This window comes from Perognathus longimembris, chromosome 11, assembly GCF_023159225.1.
Source record: "Perognathus longimembris pacificus isolate PPM17 chromosome 11, ASM2315922v1, whole genome shotgun sequence".
Lineage (NCBI taxonomy): Eukaryota > Metazoa > Chordata > Mammalia > Rodentia > Heteromyidae > Perognathus > Perognathus longimembris.
Window position 1 is genome coordinate 56,320,990 of NC_063171.1, and position 27,615 is coordinate 56,348,604.

The following is a 27,615-nucleotide window of genomic DNA, read 5'->3' on the forward strand; positions in this document are numbered from 1 at the left end:
TTGTAGCACATTTATTCTTAATAGTTCTACAGGCCCATAGTCTGAAATGCATTTTACTGGACTGAAACGAAGGTATTGGCAGGGACACCATTCAGAAGGGCTAAGAAAGAATAGACTTTTTTTTTTTTTTCCTTTTTCTGCATCTTGACTAGGCTGTTAGGCTTGTAACTCTTCCTCCATCATTATAGCTAGCAGTGTTCCAATTGCTGCAATGGTCACATTGTCTTCTGCCCTACCCAAATCTGCGGCCCTTCTGTGAGGACCCATGCCATTATATTTAGAGCCCTACCTGGATACTCTTCCTATTTCAAGATCTTTAATAGCATCTTTGAAGAAAGGACACCTTTACCTCGTAGAGTAATATTCACAGGTTCCAGGAATTATTGGGCCATCGTACAGCATGCCAGGAATAGCGACGCTTGAGACCTTGTTAGAAATGCAGAATCTGTGAGGTTAGGGATGATACAGGCATCAGGTGCTTGAGGCCAGCCTGTACTTTATGGTGAGAAAAAGATGCAGAACTTCAGCTCTTGAGACCTATTGAATTACAGTTTGCTTTTATAAAAAAAACAACACATCACTGTGATTCAACGGAACCCCCAGATTTGAGAAATACGGTGCTATAGGAGCCTGCCTAAGGAATTTTTTTATTGAGTATCACCATTTATAAAATAAGAATATAATTCCTAAGAGTCTTCGCAGGTGAGGGTGGGTAGTCCGCTGATGTCATTTTTCCAATGTCTCCTGAATTCTCAGTGAAGTTACAAGCCCTGAACACCAGCATACCAGAGTGCTTGCTTGTTCCCAAGAGTCTGGCACAGGGTTTGCCATTGTAGCACACAGTGATAATTTTATTTTTAAACTAAAGGAAGCTAGATTTTTTTTTATCAGCTTACATCCCTTTGTGCATGTTTTACTACCTCTAACACAGGTATTCTTGGACCTGTCATGGTCAAGTCAGATTGGGGTGGGTGGGTGCGATTCCAGCATTATCTATCCTGTGGCAAATTGCTGAGAAGTAAAGAAAATTATTGACCATAGGACCTCCTCCTCTAGTATCTTCCCCAGTATTGATCTCCTTTCCCCCAATATCTCCCACATATTTGTATAAACACAAGGGATTAAGTTTAGCCCCTTAAACAACATTAATCTTACAGGAGCAGAAGCGATCTAGTTTTATACTGGATCCAAAGAGAATTTTTTAAATGGCTTCTGGTAGCCACGTCAAGCTACAACTCTAATGTCAGTGAATCGGTGGTGAAGCAGTTTCCAGTACTCTGAAGAGCCCACAAGAGGGCAGCAGTGCTACCATCTCAGACTTGCCTCATGTCTAAACTACTGTGAGCCTAGAATTCCAATAGCAGCCTAGTTTCCTTAAGGAAAGCCTGGTTTTTGAATAAAAGACTCACCACATAGAGTAACAGTCACAGGCTGCAGGCATTATTAGGGCCATTATACATTGAATACATCCACACTGCAAGTAAGACTGTTAAATTCTGCTCTTAAGTGCAAGTAGACATGTTGCTAAAATATGCAAAACTCAATCTTGGTTTAAATGATAAGTTGGCAGACCAGGACCAAGCTTTAGAATATCAGAATTGCTTATTTCTTTTAAACCTTAAGATTCTAAGATTCAAATTCCAATTCCTTCCAACTCTTTTTCAAGATTCTTTTACCTTAGACGTTCTCCTTACTCTTTTTTTTTTTTTTTTTAATTGGCTGTGCTTGAACTCTGGACCTGGGCTCTGTCCCTGAGCTCTTCAGCTCAAGGCTAGCACTCTACCTCTTGGCTTTGAGTTGCAATCCTCTCATCCCAACCTCCTGGGAGGAAGCTATCATCCTAAGATTACAGGGTGAACCAGCCGCCAGCACCTAGCAGTTTTCTGATTTCTTTAATAAGAAAAATTAAACTATGTTTTCTTTGGTGAATAATAGCTTTGACCTTCCCAAGTTTACATGGAGAAATTGACTTGGCTTGAGAGTCCCTAACAGAGAGATTCACTGCCTCAGGTGTACATTGGAAACACCTGGGACACAAAAACCTCTACTCAGGCCACACCCTAGATCCATTAAAGCCGTCGCCTCTGGGGGTGGGGCCCAGGTGTCACTAAAGCTCCCCAGGTGATCCCCATATGCAGCAAGGGGTGAGAAACACCAGTGCGATCCCAGAGTTAGCCATCTGATTTAATTAACACCTGCAAAGGCTGCAGGATCTTTGCATAAACAAAACCCAATCCTATTATTTACATACAACTCAAGCTGTTTTATTTCCTGGGATTTTTTTTCCCCCTTAGCCCTAGACATTAAGGTGATGTCAAATTGTATCTCAGGTTTAGATACACGTGTATAGATCCGTACATGTGGCTAACTTCAACAGGTTTCGTTTCCCAAGGGGGGAAATGCACTAGGAATATGGAAGCAAGGACAAATGGTGGAAGTTGAGGGTGGATTTTCTGAAGTAGCTACTAGGGTTTTTAACTGTATATTGCTAAGAAAATTAGACTTGCGGGCTGGGGATATGGCCTAGTGGCAAGAGTGCTTGCCTCGCATACATGAAGCCCTGGGTTCGATTCCCCAGCACCACATATACAGGAAACGGCCAGAAGTGGTGCTGTGGCTCAAGTGGCAGAGTGCTAGCCTTGAACAAAAAGAAGCCAGGGACAGTGCTCAGGCCCTGAGTCCAAGCTCCAGGACTGGCAAAAAAAGAAAGAAAACTGGACTTGCCCCACTACTCCCCCGAGTCGGGGTGTCACTGAACCCCTCTGAGCTGGACAGGGGTAAAGAGGACGCGAGGCAGAGAAGCCTGGCGTGACTGAGGTCTGCGTGCAAACGGCCGGTAGCGTGGTTAGAGATAGGCTGCAGTTAGAAACAAGCTCTGATTGAACACAAACACTAGCACAAGTGGAAGTCCTGCAAGCCACACAGCTTTTATTTTGCCAGGCTTGAGCCAGTTTTCAAAAACCCAATAAAAGTTCTCGAGACATTTTCTGCAAATACATTTTTGTAGCTGACAAAAAGTATTTTAACTTTCCCTGGCAAACAAACTGAAAGAAAACCTTCCTCCATATTTAAATAATAGACAGGCTGACATATATACATATATATATATAATATAAATATCATTGAAAAATAAAATTGAAGCAGAACTTCTGTAAATGTAAATTTCTTTTAAGCATAAAATATTGAAAATATATTAACTTTAAAAAAATAGTATACTAGTACTGCTTGCTTCTAAGCACTTCCTACTTTTTTTTTTGGGGGGGGGGGGTGGTTGTGCCGGTACTGGAGCTTGAACTCAGGGCCTTGCACACTCATTTGGCTTTTTTGCTTATGGCTGATGCTTTTCCACTTGAGCCATATAACCTCCAGTTCTGGCTTTTTTTTTTTCCTGGTTAACTAGAGATAAAAGTCTCACAGATTTGTCTTCCTAGGCTGGCTTCGAACCACAAATCTAAAATCTCAGCCTCCTCAGGAGCTAAGATTATAGGCGTGAGTCACTAGTACTTGGCTTTTAAAACGTTTTTTCCCCCTGCTCAAACTTTTATCTTCCCAAGTATCCAAGCAGATGGCAAAACACATGCCCCCACAGTAAGACAGTATCTATTTTCACCCCTCTTCTCTAATCTGGGGGAGTCTGAAGAGCAACTTTTTTTTTTTTCCTGGCCACTTTTGCTACTCAGTGTAACAATTTACAGTACAACATGGAAAATGATGTGGTTGAGTAGGCCTTCCCCTTCCTGCCTACAGGCCTCTTTGCATGGGTTGGGGGACTCTATTGATCACAGCTGAACTCTGCCTGAGCGTCAAGTGCTACCTGAGTTGTTTACTGTTTTCCTTCAGTATAAACACGAATGAAGAGACTGTTCCCTTCTCTGCAGTACTTACTGGCTTAGTCTGGACTGTCTTTCAGAGATACAAAGATGAGATGTTTCCTTTGGCAAGCTCAATGTACAGAGACTCAGGTCCTAACGGTGATGTCATCACTTACTTTTAGATAGAAGGTGTGGGTCAGATCTATAATTACGTAAATGGGAAGAACAAAGCCACCCATGGCCAGAACTCAGCCACAGCATCCCCAACACCCCCTGTGTTCACTGTGTCCCATCATCTAGCATTGTTCTTAGGGGACACAGAGTCCTCAACTTCTTGTACATAAAAAGTCTTTCCGACACAGCGGAGGTTAGGAGGAAGCCCCGAGCTGTGATTACACAGGGCTTATAAAGGCAAAGAACAAGGTTACAACAATCAGGTGTGCAAGCAAGATTAGAACACAGGTACAAATCTGATTGGCTCAGGGTTCGATTCTAAAATGGGGTTCACGTGGTGGGGCCTGACTTCAAAGTCTGGCACCTCACAATTATGTCAGAATATATTATAACACTGTAAACACTATAAATTAAATATACACATATAATATATATACTACATATTATATAGGATAATGATATATACTATTATAGCTTATTATGGTAAATATACTAAAATAATACCACTGTATATTATCATTTAGTATATTAAAATATGATATATGTTAGACTATAAATACATTCTAATACAGAGAAACAACTTGTAAAGTTGGAATTGGCAATATTCACCAAGTTAAGGGACATTTTCCTCCTCTTTGTTCTTCAGATGAACTGGTTGTATTCATTTCTCCCCTTTGGGATCAAAAGCAGTGTTAGGTTTGGATTTGTAGCTGCTCTGCTAAGAGAGGCAGCCAGATACAAGGATGGAGGGAACAGAACTGTATAAGCCTCCGTCCAAGCCAAAACCTGTCTGTATAAATGTTAAATGATAGGAGAAAACATCAATAACTTAGCAAGGGGAACAGGAAGGGATTCTTTGAGCTCCCTCTTTGATCTTCACTGTTGACATATTTTAGGCTCAGGATATTGATAGCTAAATACCCACAATATTTTCCAGAACAAAGCCATTTTTTGCAAAAAAAAAAAAAAAAAAACCACACACAACAGAAAGCTAATACCTTTTCATGATAAAAATCACATCTTTTTCTCCTTTCTTCTTCTCAGAAAGAAGCAAAGTTTACTTCTCTGTAGCTCTCATCTGCTAGGTGTGTGCTGAATGGAGGAAGGGAAAGAGCTAAATAATAAGTACATCGATAATAAATAATAAATAAATAGTGATTATTGCATCAGAAAGAAGCAAGGCTAGTTAAGTACATGGGATAAAAATCAATGACAGAAAAGAGTGGAAGGGAAACACAAACCTTAGGCTCATAAAGTAACTGTGATTTTCACTGAGGGACCTGGCAAATGAATTTGAGAACTTAACTCTGAAGTCATATGTCATCCAGCTGATGAACAGATAATTTCTGTTCAAAGAAAGTCAATTTTTGCACAAAGCAAATCTTACAAAGAATTCATTGAGTAACTCTGTGAAAGGAGAGATGGGCCTAGTCTTTTAAAGCACCTTTGATTTTTGAGGGAATTCACAGAATATATATTAAATCCATGCCTTCCTATCTTTGTTGGGCATTTTCGGATGAATCCTGTCTTTTTGCACTGGTGTCCAGTATCTTCTTATGGAACTTGATTTCAACTTGTGGGAAGATCACATTTTTTACACATCCTTCCAAATTCCTGGGATGGCTCTGGTTTCATGATATAATATACTTTCTAAACTAATTGAATAGTCTTTTGAAATGCATTCTTTTCTTCAGTGTTTTAGAAAGGTTTGCTGGATGCTTAAAACATTTGAGAGGCAACTAGAAAACCCTGTTCAATGTTAATTTGATGGTTTTGCTCAGTGTTCTTGCAAACTGTCTGAGCTGACTGCAAGTTTCAAGCTGTCTCTGCTGATGAAATGTTACATTCAGCACAGACAGCGTTAAGCACCCAGCGGTTTATAGTTGCGCCCCATTAAAAGTAGGCTTCAGATATCTGAAACAATAAATAGCATGCATGGAGAAAAGCATGATAATCGGTTCCCTCAGGTCATATAAAATATGAATGGCATCAGCAGTTATTAATTTCTTAACTCTCACCTACCCAGGGATGATTTATCTGGCACAAACAAAATCAGGAGAAAACCATCACCAGGTAATGAAAACACTTACATAGGAAGAGACATCTGTGGTTTGGGATCACTTGGACTTGCAACATGAGAGTTAAACAACAGCCAGGCAGGGCTAGGAAGGATGGCTAGGAAGACGAATGGGAGCCTGGAGAGGGGTAGGGGGAGCAGTTTCAGACCAGTGGTGATCTTATTTTTAGCTGAGAGCCAACAAGGAGAAAATTATATCCAAATATTATAACCACTCGGCTATTTTGATGACGTGAATGCTCTTAAAAGTAAGATTCCTTACGCATCTGTTTTTGTACTTGGAAAGGAAGGCTGCAGGAAGGCACTTGGGTTCCCAAACCATCACTTTGCCAGTTTACACCAAACCCATGTGGGTACCAAGTTTTAGTGGCACCTCAAGATTAGTCATGGCCTGTTATCTTGTTTCAGCTGCCCATTAGAAAGACAGAAGTAACTCAGTACATTTTATAATCTTGTATAAATGAGTTTCCAAAGACAATCTGACTTGATGAAAAATACACTTTGTCTTCATCACCGCACCCTGGCGCATTAACTTAAAATCTTTGAACTCTTCGAAGTGATGTTTCTGCATATATCACTCGGGATTGGAGACTTTTTGAGTTGACGGTGTACTGATAACCCTGGAACTTTTAGCTTCCAGGGCCACACTACTGCTTTTACTTGGCTTCACTCTAGAAAATGAAAACATAACAGAGAAATCAAATAGTGCTATTCTTCATCCCCCTGTTAATGTAAGTAACTAAATGAAATCAAATTGGTTAGCTGAGACATGTGATACACAGCTAAGTGAGACAGGTAAATGGAAATTTTCATCATAAAATGGTGAGTACAACTGTAATTTTGGCCATTTGTTCCCCTTTAGAAAGTGGTTTATCTAGAGTAGGGAAGGTCTCATAATGCCCTGTCGTTCACTAAGGAACTTAAACTTCCAATCTCACAAGAAACCTTTTTTTACAATTCTATTATCAGCTGAAGAAAATACATAGGTTCCTCTTATTGCCATGATGTTGAAAGTATTTTTATTCAAGAAATGGATTTTCTAGGACATGTGAATGCAAGCATCATTTTAAAAAGGTTATGTGTGTTGGGGGTGTAACAAGTATGAGGCCCTGGGTTCAACCCCCAGTGAGGGGGGAGGGAATGCGTGCAATACAGAGTACACACACAAAGCTGGATGAACACATGTTGAGATTACGAAAGCCTAACAAGTGAGAAGAAATGTTTTCATTTACCCTTTCTTTCTCTGGTCAAGAAATCTGTACAGGCAGAGACAAACGATAGCAATCGAAACAACTGTAAGAAACGAGGGGGGTGAAAAACACAAAACTTGTGAGTCTGAAACCGTATTACTTGGACTGAATTTAAGCAGAAGAAACAAATGCTGGTTCTATTTCAGTGGTAGCAAATGGGTATTTAAGCATGTTTATAGTCTACTTGGTTTCTTTATTATCTAACTCCTTGGAATCACACAATCCATGGCAAGGCAGAGAGGAATCAGAGGTTAATTTTGAAAAGTATCAAAAGGACATTTAGAGCTCCTAGGGAGTTGAGATTTGAGGGTTGAAGTTTAAGTCAGCCTGGGAAGCAAAGTCCATAAAACTCTTTTCTCCAATTAGCCATCAAAAAAAGGCTGGAGGTGGAGCTGCAGTTCAAGTGGTAGAACACCAGCCTTGAGCAAAAAACAAAGGGGCAGCTCCCAGGTCTTGAGTTCAAGCCTCAGTACTGGCATACACACACACATAAACACATATACACCCACAAAAACACCATATTTGACAGAAATAGTGTATTATTATAACTTAAAGCATATGGTAGTTATAAGTTTATGTGCATGTGTATATATGTTATATATATATATAAAACATGTATAGCAAATATAATTGGTCACATATTACATAATATAAAATTATCAATGAAAGATAGGATACCATATAAAAAAGATTGTGGTTTTACTAAGATGGTTTAATGTCAAGTTTCAACAAAAACTACCAAAGCTGAAAAACTTCTTAGAATGAACTTTACAGTATTGTTTTGATTTAAGTGCTATCAAATTGAGGATACTTACTGAAAATAAGAATAATCAGAGCAATGATCCATGCATCTAAGGAAAAATAAGAACAGAAGGTGGTGAACACATCCACATCTAGACACAAATGCTCACCATTGGTCTCTAGAAGGGGGTTAAAGTATTTAGTTGAGATTATGTAAATACTAAAGCAAACATTTCTCTAATTTTAACATGATTGCTAATATACCCCAAGTCTGTTCATGAAATCTTTTTAAGCCAGTTTTCAGTTTAGGGTCAGATTTGTGAGTTTCTGTGAGTTTTGTTCTGTAGTTGCCCTAAATCATATAGTGAAGCTTGTCATAGAAAAGGTAGAAGTATCACTAACTTTGAGGACAGTCATTTAAAAAAATATATTTCCCTCATAGTGTGTTTAGTTCACTTATTTATCTGTTTGATTTTGTGTGTGTGTGTGTGACAGAATGAGACTTGAACTCCGTGCTTCATGTTTGCTTAGCTTTATACTCAAGGTGGGTGCGCTACCCTTTGAGTCACACCTCTACCTTTTGCTATTTAATTGGAGACAAGAGTCTCATGAGCCTTTCTACCTGGACTGGCTTTGAATTGTGATCTTCAGATCTCATCTTCCTCAGTAGCTGGGATTACAGTATGAACCCCTGATGCCCAGCGTCAGTTTTTCTAATGATTTGGAAAGAAATTAAAAATCTATATCTTTCCTTGTAAGTGGATATGTGGAGTAAGCTATACATGTTTTATTAATTGATCATATAGATGCTATTTATATCCTTCATAAATAATACTTAATCTTAACATCAACTCCTTTTCTTGTCTTTCTTCCATTCTTGTAGACACTCCCCCCCCCCCCCCCAAATAAAGACATAGCCCTAGCTACCTAGAAGACACTAGGGCACAGGAATGCAGAGAAAACTAGATGTGCAGGTTTGGCTATCCATAGGACACTAAATAAACCTACAGAATCTGAACTTTTGCAAATGTGCCTGTTGTATCTCTGCTTGTAAGCTACCACTATATTTACTGAATTGTCAGTCCACGTGGAAAGTGTTATGCTTACCTCTGCTCTCGTTTCATAAACAGGTGTCCAACAATCTATGAAAGCATCAGACTTGTTGGCACAATGCTAGTCAGACCACAGAATTTGAAGGTAAAAATGGAAAGACAGTCCTCACCTTGAGAGGGTTTGGCTTTTAAGATTTTCTGACTTTACAATAGTGTGTCAGTGATGTGTATTCAGTAGAAACTGAACTCTGAGCTCTGAGTTTGGATCTTGTCCTGGCCCAGCAATAAGATATGGTCTCAAGATACCCAGCATTGGCAGAAAGCCATGGCTCCCAGTAAGCCAAAACCAGGAACTGCCCGGTGTGGCTAAGCTATACTGTTCTGATGGGGTTAGGTGTCAAAGGGATTTTGCCTTAGGAGATGTTTCATGTGTGTGCACGCACACGCACGTGCCAATACTGGGGCTTGAACTTAGGGTCAGAGAACTTTTCCTTAGCTTTTTAACTCAAGGCTTGTGTAATCTATCACTTGAGTCATACCTCCATTATCTGGATTTTTCTGGTTAATTAGAGATAAGGGTCTCACATACTTTCCTACCAAGGCTGGCTTTGAACTGTGATTCTCAGATTTCAGTCTGAGTAGCTAGGATGACAGGTATGAGCCATCAACTTTGTGGTGGGTTCATCAGGATTTAAGTGTCCACCTGTATAGTCAGCCATCTAGATCCGCAGGTTCTGAATCCGGGGATTCCACCAATTGCAAATCAAAACTATTTGAGGGTGGAAAACTTATCAGTACTGAACATGTTTTCTTGCCATTAGTCCCTAAACAAATATAACAACCACTAAGACAGCATTTACACTGTATTATATATTAGGTGTAGTCTAGGGCTGACTTGGCGAAGGCATTTCCAGATTATCTGTAAATGCTGTATAGACCATTTCATAAAAGGAGCTTGAGACCACCCACAGATTTTAATACCTGGGGTGTAGGGTATGGAACAAATCTCCAATGAATACCAAAAACTATACTAAAACAAACAAACAAAAAATAAGCTGAAGTAAGTTAACCACTCTGAAGCTAGTCTAAGTCAATGAAAAAAATAGGTTTATATCTTCATTTACTCATTAGGAGATCTTGTTATTTCCCTGAAAGGGATATACTTCATTTCATTTAATATATACTGAAAGGGACATACTTCATTTCATTTAATATATAATGTGTGGACCGTGTAAGCCTACAGAAAAGTACACGAAACTTACTTTTTCCAAACAAAATATAACCCAAATAAAATATAACCCAATTTATAGAACTTCAAGGTTCATGTCCAAAATATATAAACAGGAAGAAAATATACAAACTGTCTTTACAAAAGAACACTATCCTGTTGAAAGCAGGCTGCGTTTTATGTATTTTAGCCTATAAATAGTATTACTAGCCAGGTACTGGTGATGCATGCCTGTAATCCTACCCACTCAGGAGGCTAATATCTGGAGGTCCATGGTTTGAAGCCAGACTGAGCAGAAAAGTCTATGAGACTCCATGTCTGAGTTAACCAGGACTGGAGGCATGGCTCAAGTGATAGAGCACCAGCCAACCAGGCTGATTGAGTACAAGGTCATGAGGTCAAGCCCTAGAATCAATAAACTAAACAGAAAAAAAAAAGCAATAGCATTTAAGAAATTCATCTCACCCTACTAGTCTTCCAGCAGACACACCTCTTTAAAACTCTACTTACCTAGATTTTCCTACACACACTATTACTATTACTTGTCATGACATCTGCACAGAAGTAGCCATAAATGTCAATTATCACCAATGATTTGTGATATGTGGTTTCTTTCTTAACTGCTAATAATTGGAAGATAAAATATGTCCATATAAAATATAAATAAGGTCTCAAAAATGCAAGGTTATAAGCAGCCAAAATAAGAACCTAGTTCTTGGTCAAAGAGTCCTCCCCTGGGTTCCGGATATCCTAGAAAAAAAAAAAAAGAGGAAGGATTGGCTAAATAAAACAAAATTTTAAAAAGAAGTAAATGAAAGAATAAAGCTTTAAAAATCCTTTAAATTCATGGTTGATTTCTGACTTTTGTATAAAACACCTTAAAGTTTCACTCTCCTTTGAAATTTGCATTAATATTTCTCATTGAAAGTAGTATCATAAATTTGATAAACTTGTATTCAAGACTATGAGCTTTCTTCTTCCTGTCCACTAAGATTCCCCACATTAATAATGTTTAGGCCTAGCATACACATTTATTTTTAGTATATTCTCAAAATCAGCCTGTGAATTCAATAGGATGCTAATTATAGCAGAAAGATAAAAAAAAAAGAGGCTAGATAAATGCTTCAGTTATTAATCTGGAATGGAAGAAAAACTTCCGCAACAAAATAAAGGCTCCATGTGAATACCTCCAACTAATGTCATACTCTTATGACATTAAAAATAGTGAAGAATAAAATTCTTTTTTTTTTTTTTTTTGCCAGTCCTGGGGCTTGGACTCAGGGCCTGAGCACTGTCCCTGGCTTCTTTTTGCTCAAGGCTAGCACTCTGCCACTTGAGCCACAGCACCACTTCTGGCCGCTTTCTGTATATGTGGTGCTGGGGAATTGAACCCAGGGCCTCATGTATATGAGGCAAGCACTCTTGCCACTAGGCCATATCCCCAGCCCAAAAATAAAATTCTTAGGGACAAACTTAGCCAAGGAAACAAAAGACTAGTGCAGACCCAGGGACAAGACACTGCTGATCAACACATGTGGTTTGGATATGAATGGATACCCAAAAGGCTTCATGTGTTGAAGTCTTGGTCCTCAAATGATGGCTCCAGTCTTTGAGTGGGGATTGGATCCTGAGGATCCTGACTTAATTGGTGGATGAATCCATTGATGGGATGAGTCACAATTCTATGGCACCATGTTGAGGAAATTAAGAGGTTGGGCTTTGTGGGAGAAAGATGGTTGTGTCTTTTGAAGCATGTGTCTTATTCCTGTCTGCTTATTCCTCTTCTTCCACCTGCTCCCCCCCTCCTCCTCCCCCCTTCCCCCTCCTCCTCCCCCTCCTCCTCCTCCTCCTCCTTTCCCTCTTCTTCTTCCTGCACCATGAGATGAACAAGCAACTGTCACTATGATGTTCTTCCTCACCATTTCAGCCCCATGGCAATAAAGTCACCTGGTTATGGACTGAATCCTCTGAAACTATAGGTCAAAACAAATCTTTCTTCCTTTTTATTTTGTCACATCAATGAAAAACTGATGAATACAGACAGCATGTATTCATTTATGTGTGTGTATAGACATAGATAGGTAATAGATTATATAAATATAGATCTATGTATATATAAATACATAAGTACATACACATATACATACATACATTCTTCAGCAAGAGAAAAGAATAGAGTCCTAACACATGATACAAGACCTTAAGAACATCATGTTAAGTATCTAAAATAGGCAAAGTTATACAGATAGAAAGTATAACAGTTGGTAGGTGCTAGAGAGAGAGAGAGAGAGAGAGCAAGGAATAGTTGCTTAGTAGATGAAGAAGTTTCAATCAGAGATGAAGCTCTGGAAGGACAGACTGTCATGCTGTCACCATCATGTTAATTAAGTTAATGCCACTTAATTGTATTGTTAAAATGGCAAGCAGAAATAAAATAAAAACTGGGCACCAGTGGCTCCTGCCTGTAATCTTAGCCACTTAGGCTGAAATCTAAGGATCTCTATTCAAAGTCAGCCTGGGCAGAAAAGTCTCTGTGGCTTTTATCTCCAATTACCCACCAAAATGCTGGAAGTGGAGCTGTGGCTTGCATGGGTAGGGTGCTAGCCTTGGATGAAATTGCTAAGGGGCAGCACTCGGATCTTGAGTTCAAACCACAGTACTAATAATGCATACCCCAAAAATTAAATAAAAAGGGAAAAGAAAAGAAGCCAAAGTACATGTACAACTTACCCATAATAATACAGTACAGAAATAGAAACCCTAAGCTATTGATAGTAATTAATTTAGTTAATGGACTAGAAAGTTTCCTTTTTACTCTATATTTTTGTAATATTTGAAATTTTACAAAAATGTTTGAATATTGCACTTATGATGAAAAGTTATCTAAAAAACCTATGTCCTAAATAGTATAAAAAACTTAAAACTGGCAAATTCATCAAAGATGCATTGTACTCATAAACTGACATTTTGAATGGTAACCCTTTTGTATCACTAAAGGTAATAAAATACAATAATAAAGGAAAAGCTGACAAATACAAAACTATGTTCATTTTATACTAAAAGAGCTTCAGTTATAAAAAGTTCTCATAAATCAATAAAAATACCTAGTAGATAGAAAAATAGGCAAAGGATATGGATATATGTATATGAGTATATAATATTTGATTATACTCTAATATATATGTTCTATAGATGTAAATTGAATATACATAGATAAATATGGACTTTTAGGTATAGTGGTATACACCTGTAGTGAAGGATGACTGTAGCCCAGGAGTTTGAAAATAGCATGGGCAAGGTAGTGGGACTGTCTCCAAAAAAAAAGAATTAAATGTAGATTTTAAAAAAATCATTTATCCTTATTAAAAATTTAGAAATCTGGGGCTGGGGATATGGCCTAGTGGCAAGAGTGCTTGCCTCGTATACATGAGGCCCTAGGTTCGATTCCCCAGCACCACATATACAGAAAATGGCCAGAAGTGGCGCTGTGGCTCAAGTGGCAGAGTGCTAGCCTTGAGCAAGAAGAAGCCAGGGACAGTGCTCAGGCCCTGAGTCCAAGCCCCAGGACTGGCCAAAAAAAAAACAAATTTAAAAATCTGGGTGCTGGAGGCTCAAGCCTATAATCCTAACTACTCAGGAGGCTGAGATCTGAGGATCACAGTTCAAAGTCAGCCCAGGCAGGAAAATCCATGAGACACTTTATTTCCAGTTAACCACCAGAAAACCAGAAGTAGAGCTGTGGTTCAAGGTGGTAGAGTGCTAGCCTTGAGCAAAAGAACTCAGGGACAGCATCCAGGCCCTGCGTTCAAGCCTTTTGATCAAAAAGAAAACACCTAAAGAAATAAGCTATCATTGTTCATCTATCACTTATGTTGTTCTTTATCAGTAGGCTAAAGAATGACCAAACCTGGATATTTATACACCAGGGGCTTCTTGGGATGAGTAGGTCTAGAACCTGGAAAAACAAATTTGAAATCTTATCAATTCACTAGCCCTTATTAATGTAAGATTACAGAAAAGATGGCTTATCCAAGTAAAAAATGCCTGTACTTTCTGGCCCTGGGGCTTCTACTTCTGAGAATATATGTGGCACACACGAGAATGGTCAGTAAAACCCTACACTTTATACTGGAAATCCTAGAAGTTAACTGCTAATACATCTGAAAAGTAATGTGTTAGGGGTAAACATAGGTGTCTTTGTAAGAAAACCAGCAGTACCACACTCTACGATGAGCAGCTGAATTATTTCCAAATTAGTATTTCTTGGTCATTTCTCATATTATCACGTTTAGATCTACCCTAACATAGATCTGTGTTGTTGATAACTGTGATATATATTCTGACATATAATTTCTTATCACTTGATTAGAAATTACTGACAACCTATCGTCACACATTTTGATGTTTTTCCTTCCATAATTGGTTCTATCAAACACGAAGATAAATCATTGTTTCGCAAGTCCCTTATAAAATGCTGATAGTCAGCTCTTTCAAAAGAGCCTATCAACAAACTTAATATGGGTATACTCCCTTGGAGTATGTGAGCAAATACAGATGAACCAATGTGTATACGTTTCACATTACATTCTTAATTTTGTTCACGTATCAGCCCGCCAAAAATCATCTTTCTCTGCCTTGCAGTACTCAGAGCTAAGGCGGTCAAGGAAGCTCCCATGTAATTCCTGCCCATCCTTTAATATATTAAGGAGAGACCAGCCAGATGGGTGCATGCCTATAATCCAGAGGTAGAGGATCTTAGTCCAAGGCCAGCTTAGGGCAAAGAGCAAAATTCTATCTGAAAAATGAACTGCAGCCAAAAATAGTAATAGGCTACAGCATGGCCCACATGGTAGAATGCTTACCTAGAAAGCACAAGGCTCTACATTTAAACCCTACTTTTATGCATTAAGTATAAATAACATAAGCCCTAATATTTATATAAGGAGAACAGGAAATATGTGACCAAGTTAGGACCCATAATTTGTTTTCAGCTAAAATACCCTTAAACCAAAGTGGCACTGAAACCCATAGAAACAATAGCTGAGTTAGGTGTTGCCAAACTTGGATCCTGTACCTACTCTATCCTGGTGAATGCCCTCTTCACGATTCCTGGTGTCTCTTGCTTCTGCTTCAACAGAAGAGAAACCAAGAAATAACAGCCCCGAATCTGGAGAACAATCCCTTTCTCTATAGCAAGATGGTCTTGATGCAGTCTCAAGTACAGTGCTGATCAGTGGTTCCTTCATGACACCCTCTGTCCTATTTCAGTGATAAGGCCTATCCATGCCCTTCAGTTAATATGAAATCTAGTTTCTGTTGCCTAACAGAATGGCCTAGTAAAAGACAAAGAATACTTTTCTTAGGTGGGGAAGGGGAGTAAGGAAGAAGTAGGAATATAGGTCATGTTTTGTTAGCAGCAGAGATCTACCAGTTACATATAAAGAACTGGGCAAAAAAAAAACAACCCAGAGTAAAATAGCAAAGTTGATGATACACAAAACACATTTACAAACAGAAATCATGATCTTTCCTCTTCATGAGTAGTAACTCTAGTAGTGATATACTTTTAATAGCTTCCTACACAAGTTTCCTGAAATGCTGCGCTAAGTGCTTTCAATGACATCTTACAAGTCTTAGACCTAGTAATGGAGATATTAAGTCATTTTACATAGGAGTTAAACACATTGTAAGTCTGTACAACATACATCATTCCCAAGGTATGTGCATGTCCATATATGTGGGCTATGAAAAGAAAATATCAGAATCACTACAGATAATCAGTAAGGTGGCTGTAACAATAGTCTTCCTCCTTTTATTATAAAAATGATGAATGAGTTAGACTGTATGTGGAATGTACAGGGTATCTGACAAACTCACCAAGAATTTAAAGGATTTTTGAAAAGTATGAGCAGGAAATTACTCAACCTGAGACAGTGGTAATGGTAGGTTTGGTACTGGGTGGAAATGACAGTTAAAAAAAAAGATAATATATATACTAGGTCAAACTCTTGGAACTTACTATATTTTCACCAGAAATTTGAAATATTCTTGGGAAAATATAAGCAGGAAATTACCAAGCCTCAGTAAACTAAAGTTGGAAGTTTGGGACTGGGAGAAAGTCACCCTGGAAAAGAAGACAATGGTGTCTGGATGAACTATTTCACTTACATGAGTCATGCCTTCATTCTGGATTTAATTAGATAGCAGTAGCTAATTATTAATCTAATTAGAGTAATTAGATTGATATCTATTTCATTAGAGATATCTATGCTTCAATCAGCTGAAAATTTCTTGCCATCCATAGTCTATGCACAAAAATGCTGAACAAGCAAAACTCAGAGGCACATGAATGATCTAAACAACACATGCCAGAAATCCTAAAACTCAATTACAGTAGAATATTATGGCAGACCTAAACTTTATGTTTACAACATAGAAATAAATATAAGATAGAGTTTATATTAAATACAAGGAAATAAAACCCAAACAATTAATCAAGAAGCAGGAAAAGCAGAACCTATTTGTACCTTTATGGCAGCTTGGTATTGGGGGATCCCAAGTACTATTTCCACTACAGACAAATGTGTTGGTGCCATTATGGTAAAAACCTTCTTTGCACTCAATTGTAATGGTTGCCTGGTAGGAAAAGTTTTTTTCAAATCCCGAGGTAATTTCTCCATTTAAAAGTATAGGAAATGGACATTTGACCACTGAAAAGAAGAGAAATCGAAGAATTAATTTCCAGTAAGAATGAAGAGACGAGAAATAGAATGCAAGATGTTAAAGAAGTTGTGTGTGTTGGTGTGTGTGTGTGTGGTAGATGCTTAAAAGGCATTTTCATTCTAGCTACGTGATTCAAAGAAACCTAAGAATCCCATCTCACCCCTTCCTCCTCCACAAGGAAAAGAATATCATTATAATTCATTCCTTGTTTGAGAAAGGTCCCACTGCAAGACAAATTCAAGTCAAGTTCTGCTGCAACTTTGGATAACTGATGAGCGCTAGGGATCTTGCAAAGTCATGATGCCACTGGTAACAATATGCTGCCTTTTGAAAAAGGTTAACAAAGGCTTTTTGGAGACGGTGACACTCAGAACTTTCAAACCTGAAGAGAAGCCAGCTAGTCACACAATGACACGTGAGCACGTTCTTGGGCAGAAAGAACATACACAGGCTGGGAGTTAAGTGTTCTAAATCTTGTATTTTGAAAGCAACCTAGAGATGATGAAACCCATTTTATGGTGCAAGTGAATACACAAGCACAAAAAGCCAGGAATAAAAGTTAACCACCAATACTTAGCCCCCGTACTAGTACAAATGAAATTCTTATAGTGAAAGGTTGACCGGTGACAGATTACCTCAGATTTGTTATATCTGAAAATACGTTGCAGTGTTACCACCATCCATTTTAGATTTTTCATCCATACAGAACCCAGGTCACGTGTTGTTAAGTTTTCTTTGAATAGCTTAACCAACACCAATGTCTTCCAATATCTTCTAGCCTTTAGGATGTAATCTGGTTTTGTTATTGTTGGACTCTTACTAACAAATTTTTCCCCCCTTGATCTGTTAGAAGTTTTATTGAACAAATACTACTGAACTGCTGAGGGTAGAAGTAAAGTTTAAAAATTGATTCACTTTGCCTAAAGTTCAATGGATTTCCTAGATCTGAAGTGGTTGTTCGTGGTTATTTGGAATTAAATTTGGGTAACTTTTGGCTAACATTTCCTCAAACAATGCTTCTGTTTTAGAACTTGCAATTGTATAAACAGTTGACTAGCTGACACACTCCCCCATATTTTCTTCTCAAATCATGTTGGATTTCCACTGACCTGTCTCTCAATTCATTTGCTGTGTTCAGCTGTAGCCAATGAGGATCCTGTTTGAAGTGAGCCCAGGCATAAAAGTTTGTAAGACTCTTATCTGCAATTAACAACCAGCATAAAGTCAAAAGTGGAGCTGTGGCTCAAGTGGTAGGGCACCCAGCCCTGAGCAAAGAAACCAAGCCAGAGCAGAAGGCCCTGAATCCAGGACACAAAATAAACAGACCAAAGACATGATGTGCTTGTTTTTTTCCTTGCAAGATTTTTCTCCAGTTTTTAGTATCAAGGCAATGCTGTATTATTGTTTTGTTTTGTTTGTTTTTTTGCCAGTCCTTGGGCTTGGACTCAGAGCCTAAGAACTGTCCCTGGCTTCTTTTTGTCCAAAGCTAGCACTCTACCACTTGAGCCACAGAGCCACTTCCAGCTTTTCCTGTTTATGTGGTGCTAAGGAATCAAACCCAGGACTTTGTATGTTAGATACGCACTCTTCTACTAGGCTTGTACCACTGAAAAAGAAATGAAGAAAAAGTACATTGTAATCACCTCATCATCTTTTAGATGTCAACATGCTATTTTATGATATTTTCTTTTTTGTTTTTTGTTTTTGCTTTTTCTTTTGGTGATTATTGGATAAGAGTCTCACTGACTTTCCTACTCAGGCTGGCTTTGAACTACGATCCTCAGATCCTGGCCTACTGAGTAGCTAGAATTCAAGTGAGAAGCAGGCTCCTGGCTCTTAATTTCCTTCTTAATAATTTGTGTCTTTATTTTTGGTCAGTCTGGCTATAGGCTTACACTTCAGCTATTTGTTTCACTGATTTCTCTATCTCTGTCTCTCAGTTAATTTTTATCATTTCCTTCCATTTGCTCGTTTTAGGCTTAATTTAGCTCTTCTTTTATGTTTTTTTTTTTTTTTGAAGGTTCATAAGGAGGTTTATTAGTGGGGCCATAGTTCCCACAGGAGAGGGAGCTACATGGCGTCTGCACCTTATCCAGGTGGCAGCTTCTCTCTCTGGGGTCTTTTATGTTTTAAGGTAGTTGCATAGGTCATTTGACTGCTGAGTTTTGTTTTTTTCTAATACAAACAGTCCACATCACACATTTCTCTCTTAAGCGGTACGTTAGCTGATATTTTCATATGTTGTGTTTTGGTGTTTATTCAATCTAAGCACACGCTAATCCTGATTTGTTTTCTTCTCAATGGGTTTTTTAGAAGCATCTTGCAATGTTGGAGACATGACTCACTTGGTAAAACACTGGCAAATGAATGAGAGCATCAGGTACTGAATTCAATTTCTAGTCTGATCAAAATAAGAAAAAGAGAAAGAAAAAAAAGTAGAAGCATCTTGCATATTTTTCAGTGACTTGGGCATTTCCTTGATATTTTTGTTATTCTACTTTATTCCTTGGGAATATAAAGATTTCAGAGATTTTTGGTCAGCTGTTTTTGTTCAAGGCTAGCACTCTACCCCTTTGAGCCACAGCACCACTTCCAGTTTTCTGGTAGTTAATTGGAGATAAGAATCTTCTGGACTTTCCTGCCTGGCCTGGCTTCAAACAGCAATCCTCAGATCTCAGCCTCCTGAGTAGCTAGGAGTACAGGCATGAGCCACCGGTGCCTGGCTCATTTTTTTTTTGTATTTATCAAAAATTATCCTCTTTCCTAGACCCTCTCCTACCTTAGAGAGCTTCCATATGGTCCCTGAAAAGAGTGTTTATTTTGCTAGGATTCAGTGGTGGCTCTTTTTCAAGGGAAAAATTGAAAGTATTGCCATGCTTTTGGCTATTATTTAGCCTTAAAATTTTTAAGACTTAAAAAAAATTTTTTTTTGTCCAGAACTTCTTATTCTTATTAAGAGGGTTATTCCAGTACAATGTGTTCTGCCATCCCCTGTGACATGAACTCTGTGAGACATTATCCTGCTTTTAAAGCCAGTATGTGTTTGTTCTTGTTAGCATCCTAACTCATGCATACCCACAGTAGTTCTCCATACATAAGGTGAAATGCCAAACCATGGGAGGGTAAGGGACAGGGAACTCTAGAGGTATAATTATGTTTTGCTTGAGTTTGACTTTCCATGAAATTAAATCAGAAAATGGTTGTACAAGAGGAGGAAGCTCATAGGCCCATTTTGTTTAAGTGTAGATAGAACTCTTTTCAGAACCCTTCCACAGCCCAAGCAGAGAAGGGGACAGCCTCTGTTACCTTTGCACTCCGGAGGGTCACTGCTCCACACCCCATTGCCTGCACAATACAGCATCTTCTGGCCAACTAGAGAGAACTGATCTGGTCCAGGGAGCTGATCACAACTGTAAGTGACGGCTTCACGGAAGTTAAACACATCGATATCAGTGAAAGTGTGTGTTCCGTTTTTAATTTTGGGAGGTGGTGTACAAAGGATCTCTTTTTTTTTTTTAAAGGAAGAGAGGAGAATAAAAGAAGACATGAAAGGCAAAAAACAAGGTAAGAAATGAAAGACAGCAAAGTTCTAAATTGCTATCAGGAAGTTCATCAATATAGATTTTCTATAAGCTAGTTGTGAATTCAGTATCTATCTATTAGGGAATTTCTAATATCCCAAAGCCAAACCATTAATGGAGAAATGAACATTCAGAAAACAAAACAGCAAGTCTGGCGCTGGTGGCTCACGCCTGTAATCCTAGCTACTCGGAAGGCTGAGATCTGAAGATGGTGGTTCAAAGCCAGCCTGGGGAAGACAAGTCCATGAGACTTGTATCTCTAATTAACCACCAAAAAAATGGGAAGTGGCGCTGTGGCTCAAGTGGTAGAGCCTTGAGCTGAAGAGCTCAGGGACGGGTTACAGATAGGCTGAGTGCTAGCAGCGTTATGACTCTAATTCTGGCTACTTGGGACACTGAGATCTTAAGATCCCAGTTCAGCGTCAGCATGGATAGGAAGGTCTCTGAGACTATTATCTCCAATTAATCAGCAAGAAGCTGAAAGTGGAGAGGTTGCTCAAGTGGTAGCATGGCAGCTTTGAGCAACAAAAGCTAAGTGAGATTGCGAGTACTTGTGAGAGAGTACTTGTGCCCAAGTACTGGCACAATAAATTAACAAATATACCAACCAATAAATATTACACCATTTGAGTTTATTATCCTTAAAAATAAATTAATTTTAAATTCTTTGATTCTACGCGCACACACGTATGCACACACGTGCACACACACACACACACACACACACACACACAGGACTTACTTTCACATCGTGGGGCAGTTTCACTCCAAACAGGTTCAGCATCTTTATTAAGCGTACAGTGTAGAGTTTCTGGACCAATTAAGTAATATCTAAATGAGCCAAGAAGAAGTTACTGTTTGTTTAGTAGTGAATTAGCTAGCTACACATAAGAAGGCAGGCAATGTTTACATGCAGTGGTTTTAGGGAGAGCTTTCCTAAGCAGCACATCGTGGAAGTGCTGTCTTCCATCTGTGATTTAATCAGATGAGGAGTTTTTCGTCTACAGGAACAAACACTTCGGGAGTTGCAGCATTATTGTAGCTCAAAATCTGGACCTGTGAGTACTACATCAGTTCTGTTGGCAGCAAGATGCACTTAGTTTGGGATTATTCCATTACTCCATTCTTGTTGGGACAGTGTGAAACCTTTACCTATTTTTATTCAGCATTAGTCTTAGTAGTGGTGAAGTTTGGTGTAGCAACTTGGCTTGTTACCCAGTAAAGCAATTTCTCTACAACATGGTTTCCTTTAACTTTAGCTCTTAAAAAAAATTAAAGGATGGGGCTGGGAATATGGCCTAGTGGTAGAGTGCTTGCCTCGTATACATGAAGCCCTGGGTTCGATTCCTCAGCACCAAATAAACAGAAAAAGCCAGAAGTGGCGCTGTGACTCAAGTGCTAGAATGTTAGCCTTGAGCAAAAACGAAGCCAGGGACAGTGCTCAGGCCCTGAGTTCAAGTCCTAGGACTGGTGGAAAAAAAATAAAGTATAACCTCTTTAATTATACGTTCATCCTGTCTCCATAAAACAGCAAAGGTTGTTTAGCTGTAACTTTGTCACAGAGAGAAAGCAAAATTAAAGCAAAGTTTAAGAAGTGAAACCTGGAGAATCAGCAACATAGATACCTTACTTTCCCAGAGGAACAACTTACCCCTGCTTGCAAACAAAGTGGGCCTGGTTACCCCAAGCCCAGGTTCCACTGGGATAGTAGATCCAGCCAGATTCAGGGTTCTGTAGAGTGTTACACAAATTTCCTAAAAGAAAGCAAATTGCTGAGTTGTTAAACACATAGGTACATTTGAATCAAAACAAACCTGCATTTTAAAAATTGTGAGGTATTGTTTTCTTTGTATTTATGAGGGCAAATATAATATACACAATCATCTGGGTAAGCAATGACCAAAAAAGACTCCCTGGAAGTTTCTCAAAGCCTGATTTAAAAAAAAAAAAAAGCAACAAAACAAAAACCCACGAGTCTCAAATCTTGTTTAATGTGAGAAATCATTGCTGTCATGGTATATTTCGCCTGGGATGAGTTGAAAGTACTCTAGAACAAGCAACGTGAAGTCACAGTAATAAGTTGTGTTTACTTACTCCCACAAATGATATCTCTAATTGTTGTCCACGTCAGATTCTTGTCACAAGTGGTAGCCATGGGCAAGGAAAACACAACGGAGTAACCTCTTTTGCACTTGTATAGCACTTCTTCCCCAACCTTGTAGGAAGGTTTAAATTTTTCAAGGGGCTCCATCCCTTCAAAAGTTGGTGGTGGCTCACAGGTATCTAGGGACAAGGGGACAAGGACATAAAGGATATACCTACTACTTTCACCAATCAGGGACTGAAGTTAGGCAGCAGGTAGGTTAAACAAACAAACAAACAAACAAACAGAGTGAAGGCTTTTGCAAGAGTCTGAATGATTGCTCTCTGCCTTTATGCAAGTGGTAATATTAGCAAAAAAACCCAAAACCCTTCTGGATTATAGTATAAACATACCTTCATGTAAAATCACTTCTTGTTACCTTTTATTTCAGAATAAACGGAACTGCCATTCAGTAAGAATGTATCACCCTCTTGGGTCTTAGAAAATATGCACCACAGAAACACATATCTTTCCATGATTTATCCTAAATTATTTTCAGAACTAATGTCTCTCTTAAGAAGTCTGATTACACAGTACTCTTCTTACATTACTCTTGCGTGATTGGAAATACTGTGTGTGTGTGTGTGTGTGTGTGCGCGCGCGCGCGCGCACGCAGCGCTGGTACTTGTGGCTTGAACCCAGGGCCTTGTGATCACCCAATGTAATGTCCTTTTCTCTGTCCTGAGTCTCTAGTGGCAGCTGCCAAATCTGCATACAAGGAAGTCTGCCTTTATTTGTGGATTGATTAACACTAGGTTTTAACTAAGTGTGGTTAAAAAATAATACTAAATTTTTTTAAACAAAAATAATTCAGAAACAAAAATGTTAAGCCAGGCACAGTGGTTCATACCTGTAATCCCAGCTATAGGAGAGGCTGAGACTGGGAAGACTGTGGTTTGAGCCAGCCTGGCCAAAAAGTGGGTGATACCTCCATCTCAGCAGAAAAGGCTGGGTGTGGTTTCACACACCAGCTGCGGCAGCAAGCGTCGATCAGAGGATCTTAGACCAGGCTGACCTCAGCAAAAAGTGAGACACTATCTCTAAGACAACCAGAGCAAGAAAGGTTCAAGCACTAGCAAGTATAAAATCCTGAGTTAAAACCTCAATGCTACAATTTTTTAAATTCTCATATATGCATTACATCACTCAGCTGAAAGGAAAAGTTTTCACGAGTGAGTTGCTCCAAAAATGAAATATTTTACCTACCTACTTTTTTTTGCCTAGTATAGCTAGAGTTTTCATTCAACTTAGCCTTGTTCTTCCTCTTCCTTTCTCATTTCATTACCTTCCATTCAACTTATTTCCCTTCACATCTTAAAGACCTTTCGTGGCCTTTTTTTTTATTATAGTCTTAAGCTTCTATTTTGACATCTACCCTAAACATTTTTCTAAATGCTTTTTGTTTCTCTTATCCCAATTGCTGTCCTTTCCCTCCTCCACCACATGTGAAATGCATCCTTGAGGAATCAGGAAGAAACTGCATTGGAGTACTAGCAGCCAGAGGCAACCTGCAGCTATCAATGCCTTAGCACCAGAGAAAGATATCCTAACCACCACTCTTCAAAGAACTTTCTGCTAGGAAACAAGAGGACTATCTTCTACTTCTGTAAGCCCTGGCCAGATAGGATATTTAACTTTCTCCTAAAAAGTGACAAACGAGTACTGATACTGAGAGTATAAACAACAATAAAACTCTGCCAAGCAGTGATGGCTCATGCCTGTAATCCTAGCAACTCAGGAGGCTGAGATCTGAGGACTGTGATTGGAAGCCAACCCAGGCAGGAAAGTCTGCAAGACTCTTTATCTCTAACTACCCAGTAAAAAGCTCCAAGTAGAGCTGGGGCTCAAGTGATAGAGTGCCAGCCTTGGGTGAAAAAAGCTAAGGGACAGTGTTCAGGCCCTGAGTTCAAGCTCCAGGACTGGCACAAACAAATAAGCATGCGTGTGCGCATGCACACACACAGACACCACACACACACAATATGTGTCCCACTCAGTGAAATACAACACCAACTTAGTGGGATGGGCCTTTGGCCTTAGTTTCTGAACTACAGATTAAAAGCCATATTGATATCTATGGTTGCTGAGGATACTAATTTCTCTTTTAGGTTGTGCCTTTCAACTATGACTCTACCTATTATCTGGATTGGTCTGAAAAGAGATGATAACTCCATGGGTCAAAACAAAACAAAAATCCAACAACAAAAGCGATCAAGCAAATAGATACTTGTAAACCAAGACCAATTCTATATCAGGCAATAAGTAGATCTCACTGATTTTTTTTTTAAGGCATATAAAGTGTGCCTTTCCCATTCAGCTAAATCCAGGCTGAGAGCCTATTTAGGGACAACTCTAGCACAAGCCATTTCCTCCCAAACTCAGGCCCACCCAGCAGGTGACCCTCCCCCACCAGGAGATATCAGTGAGCCCACTTGATCCAGGTACCCAGCCACCGCAAGACAGTCTATAACTCGATCTGAGAGGCTCCAACCCTGGAGGTATCATAGTGTACCCTGTTTCCCGAGCCCCCCCTCCCCTTCCGCCCAGGGAACACGGAGGGGGAGAGGGGAAGGGGCGGTACCACACCCTCCCCCCGGCCCCAGCAGTATCTCCAGGCACCAAAGCGCTCCAAGCGACCTCACCTGGGGCAGAAGGTGGGCGGGCACCCCATCCGATTGGGGCACGATCCGGTTAACCCCGCCGCGAGCTGTCACTGGGGGCCGCCGCTCGGGTGACCGCACTCCATACCCACAGCTGCGGGCTGGGCGGGGTCCGCACAGCCGCCCCTCCACGCCCGCGCGCCGCCCCCCTCCCCTGGGCGCGCGCGGGGAACCGCGCTCCGCACCGCCCGCAGGCGAGCCCCGGCCCCTGCGGCAATGTCTCCCTCCACCCAGGGCGCCCCCCCGGACCCCGACCACCCCGCCAAACCTGGCTTCTCGCAGAATCCTCCACCGGAGAACAGGAGCAGCAGGAAGGCCACCGCCACCCGGACGGTTCCAAGGACGCAGGGCTGGAGAGCCCCCGGGGTGGCGCCGCCGCAGGCAGGCTCCGTGCCCCGCGCCGCGGACCCCGTCATCTTTCCGGAGATGGACGGGGATAACTGAGCGTCCGCCGGGCCGGGGAGCCACTTTTGAGCCCCGTTATCACACGCAACAATCCCCCAAAACTCACAAAGTGTGCTGGGCCACCGCACAGGTGGGCGTGGCCGGAGCCGGCGCGCCCCCCCCCCACCTCGCACAGGTGACTGGAGGCTGAGCCAATCAGAGGGAAGCAAGGCGGGGCCTCGGCGCAGCTCCCGGAGGGCGGGCAGGGGGCCGGGCCGGGCCGGGCCCAGGCTGGGGCTGCGGGAGGCAACTTGGGGTTCCGCGGGTTGATCGACCCCCGGGCCTGCGTGCGCTCTGGCTACGCCCGCTGCAGCCTTCCCAAGCACCCCAGTGGCTGGCGAGCATTTACCAGACAGGGCTGCCATCCGGCCCTGGGAAGGGCGGATTATAAACAGCTGGGCTTTGTCATCATTTCCTGGAGCTCTGGCTTGGAAAATAAAACACTGCGATCTAAAAATAGATCAGCCCTGAGTTTCAACAGCGGGTCACCTTAGACTCGGGACCCCTTGGGAACACTCGGGGCTGCTCTGATGGATTATCTGCGCCCTGGAATTAGGTATTGTTTAGGGCAGTGCTTTGCCTGGAATTTTCCTTGCTTCAGTGCCTGCTGCTAGGTCCTCTCCTGGCCTCCTACTGCCCACAGCTGTCAAAAGCTCAGGTTTCACCACTGCATCTCAACCCCTAAGGTAATGTGCTGCTCCTCCTCTCTCGAGACACCCACCGGGCATAGAAATGATTAAACACCAAACATTAGCATATTGGGACTCTGTGGAACTCTAGCCCTTGAACTACTTAATGTTATTGAAGATGACACACACACATGTATAAGAAATAAAAAGACGAACGTATGCCAAGTGTCAGATTGCTGGAAGTAATGGGGTGGCAGGATCTGGGAGGGGTACGGATTTGTTGGGTGAAGTTAAGAGGGTGGATTTTTCTGGGGAAATGTTGGGAAATCAAGAATGAACAAAATTGTCCTGCGTTGGTGGCTCACAGCTGTAATCCTAGCTACTCAGGAGGCCGAGATCTGAAGATCATACTTTGAAGTGAGCCTGGGCAAGAAAGTCCAAATAACCACCAAGAAGCTGGAAATTAGAGCTGTGCCTCAAGTGGCAGAGTGCCAGCCTTGAGGGGAAAAAAGCAAAGCATAGGGACAGGGTGCTAGAAAAAAACCATGGTGAGCAGTGACGTTCTAGCAATAGCTATGCAGTTATAGTTCCAGCTTCTGCCTTTCAGTTGTAATAATTGAAAGGGGTTCACAGAATTGTTTAATGATAAATTTAAGCTGGGAAGCACAGGATATTATTCATAGTATATGAGTATTTCCCATGGTAACTACTGTAATAGAAAAAAAAACTATCATGGTTTCATTGTAATTAAAGTCACAGGTCTCGACAGTATCAATCAAATGCTCAACTGTCCCTCTATGTAATGGAAAAGAATACAGAAGTGGTTTGTTCTGTGTGAAAAGACCAGTTCTGAGCATTTAATGTCTAGTTCTGTCAGTTAAAAAATTCCCAAGACATAATATTTGTTAAAAATCCAGTTGAACAAAACTCTTGTCATTGAGCGTAATATCACACATTACCAGGCTTCTTACTGTTCTTTCTAGATGATGTGACATGGGTATTAGTGAGAGAACTCTGGATAATAAGACAACCATTCTTTGGGATTCAAGTTTGTTTTTTTTTTTCCCCTTAAGTCAGTGGACTTATACAAATGCCAAGTGG

At 40.4% G+C, this 27,615-nt stretch overlaps 1 protein-coding gene across 4 annotated transcripts; it reads right to left on the reverse strand.

Moving 5' to 3' along the window:
* Positions 1–6,567: 6,567 nt before the first annotated feature.
* Cd46 (CD46 molecule) lies at positions 6,568–25,961 on the reverse strand. Of its 4 annotated transcripts, none has more exons than XM_048356993.1 (11): positions 25,710–25,961; positions 22,733–22,921; positions 22,290–22,392; positions 21,381–21,469; positions 20,364–20,561; positions 16,862–17,044; positions 14,242–14,289; positions 11,043–11,084; positions 8,129–8,164; positions 7,296–7,356; positions 6,568–6,734 (listed from the first exon to the last, which is right to left on the reverse strand). In XM_048356993.1, exons 1-11 carry the CDS (start codon positions 25,855–25,857, stop codon positions 6,638–6,640), a joined length of 1,194 nt encoding a protein of 397 aa, XP_048212950.1. In that variant the 5' UTR covers positions 25,858–25,961; the 3' UTR covers positions 6,568–6,637. The 4 variants fall into 4 exon arrangements, with proteins under 4 accessions (XP_048212950.1, XP_048212949.1, XP_048212952.1 ...); XM_048356992.1 differs by having other exon boundaries at positions 8,129–8,233; XM_048356995.1 differs by lacking the exon at positions 7,296–7,356.
* Positions 25,962–27,615: the final 1,654 nt, after the last annotated feature.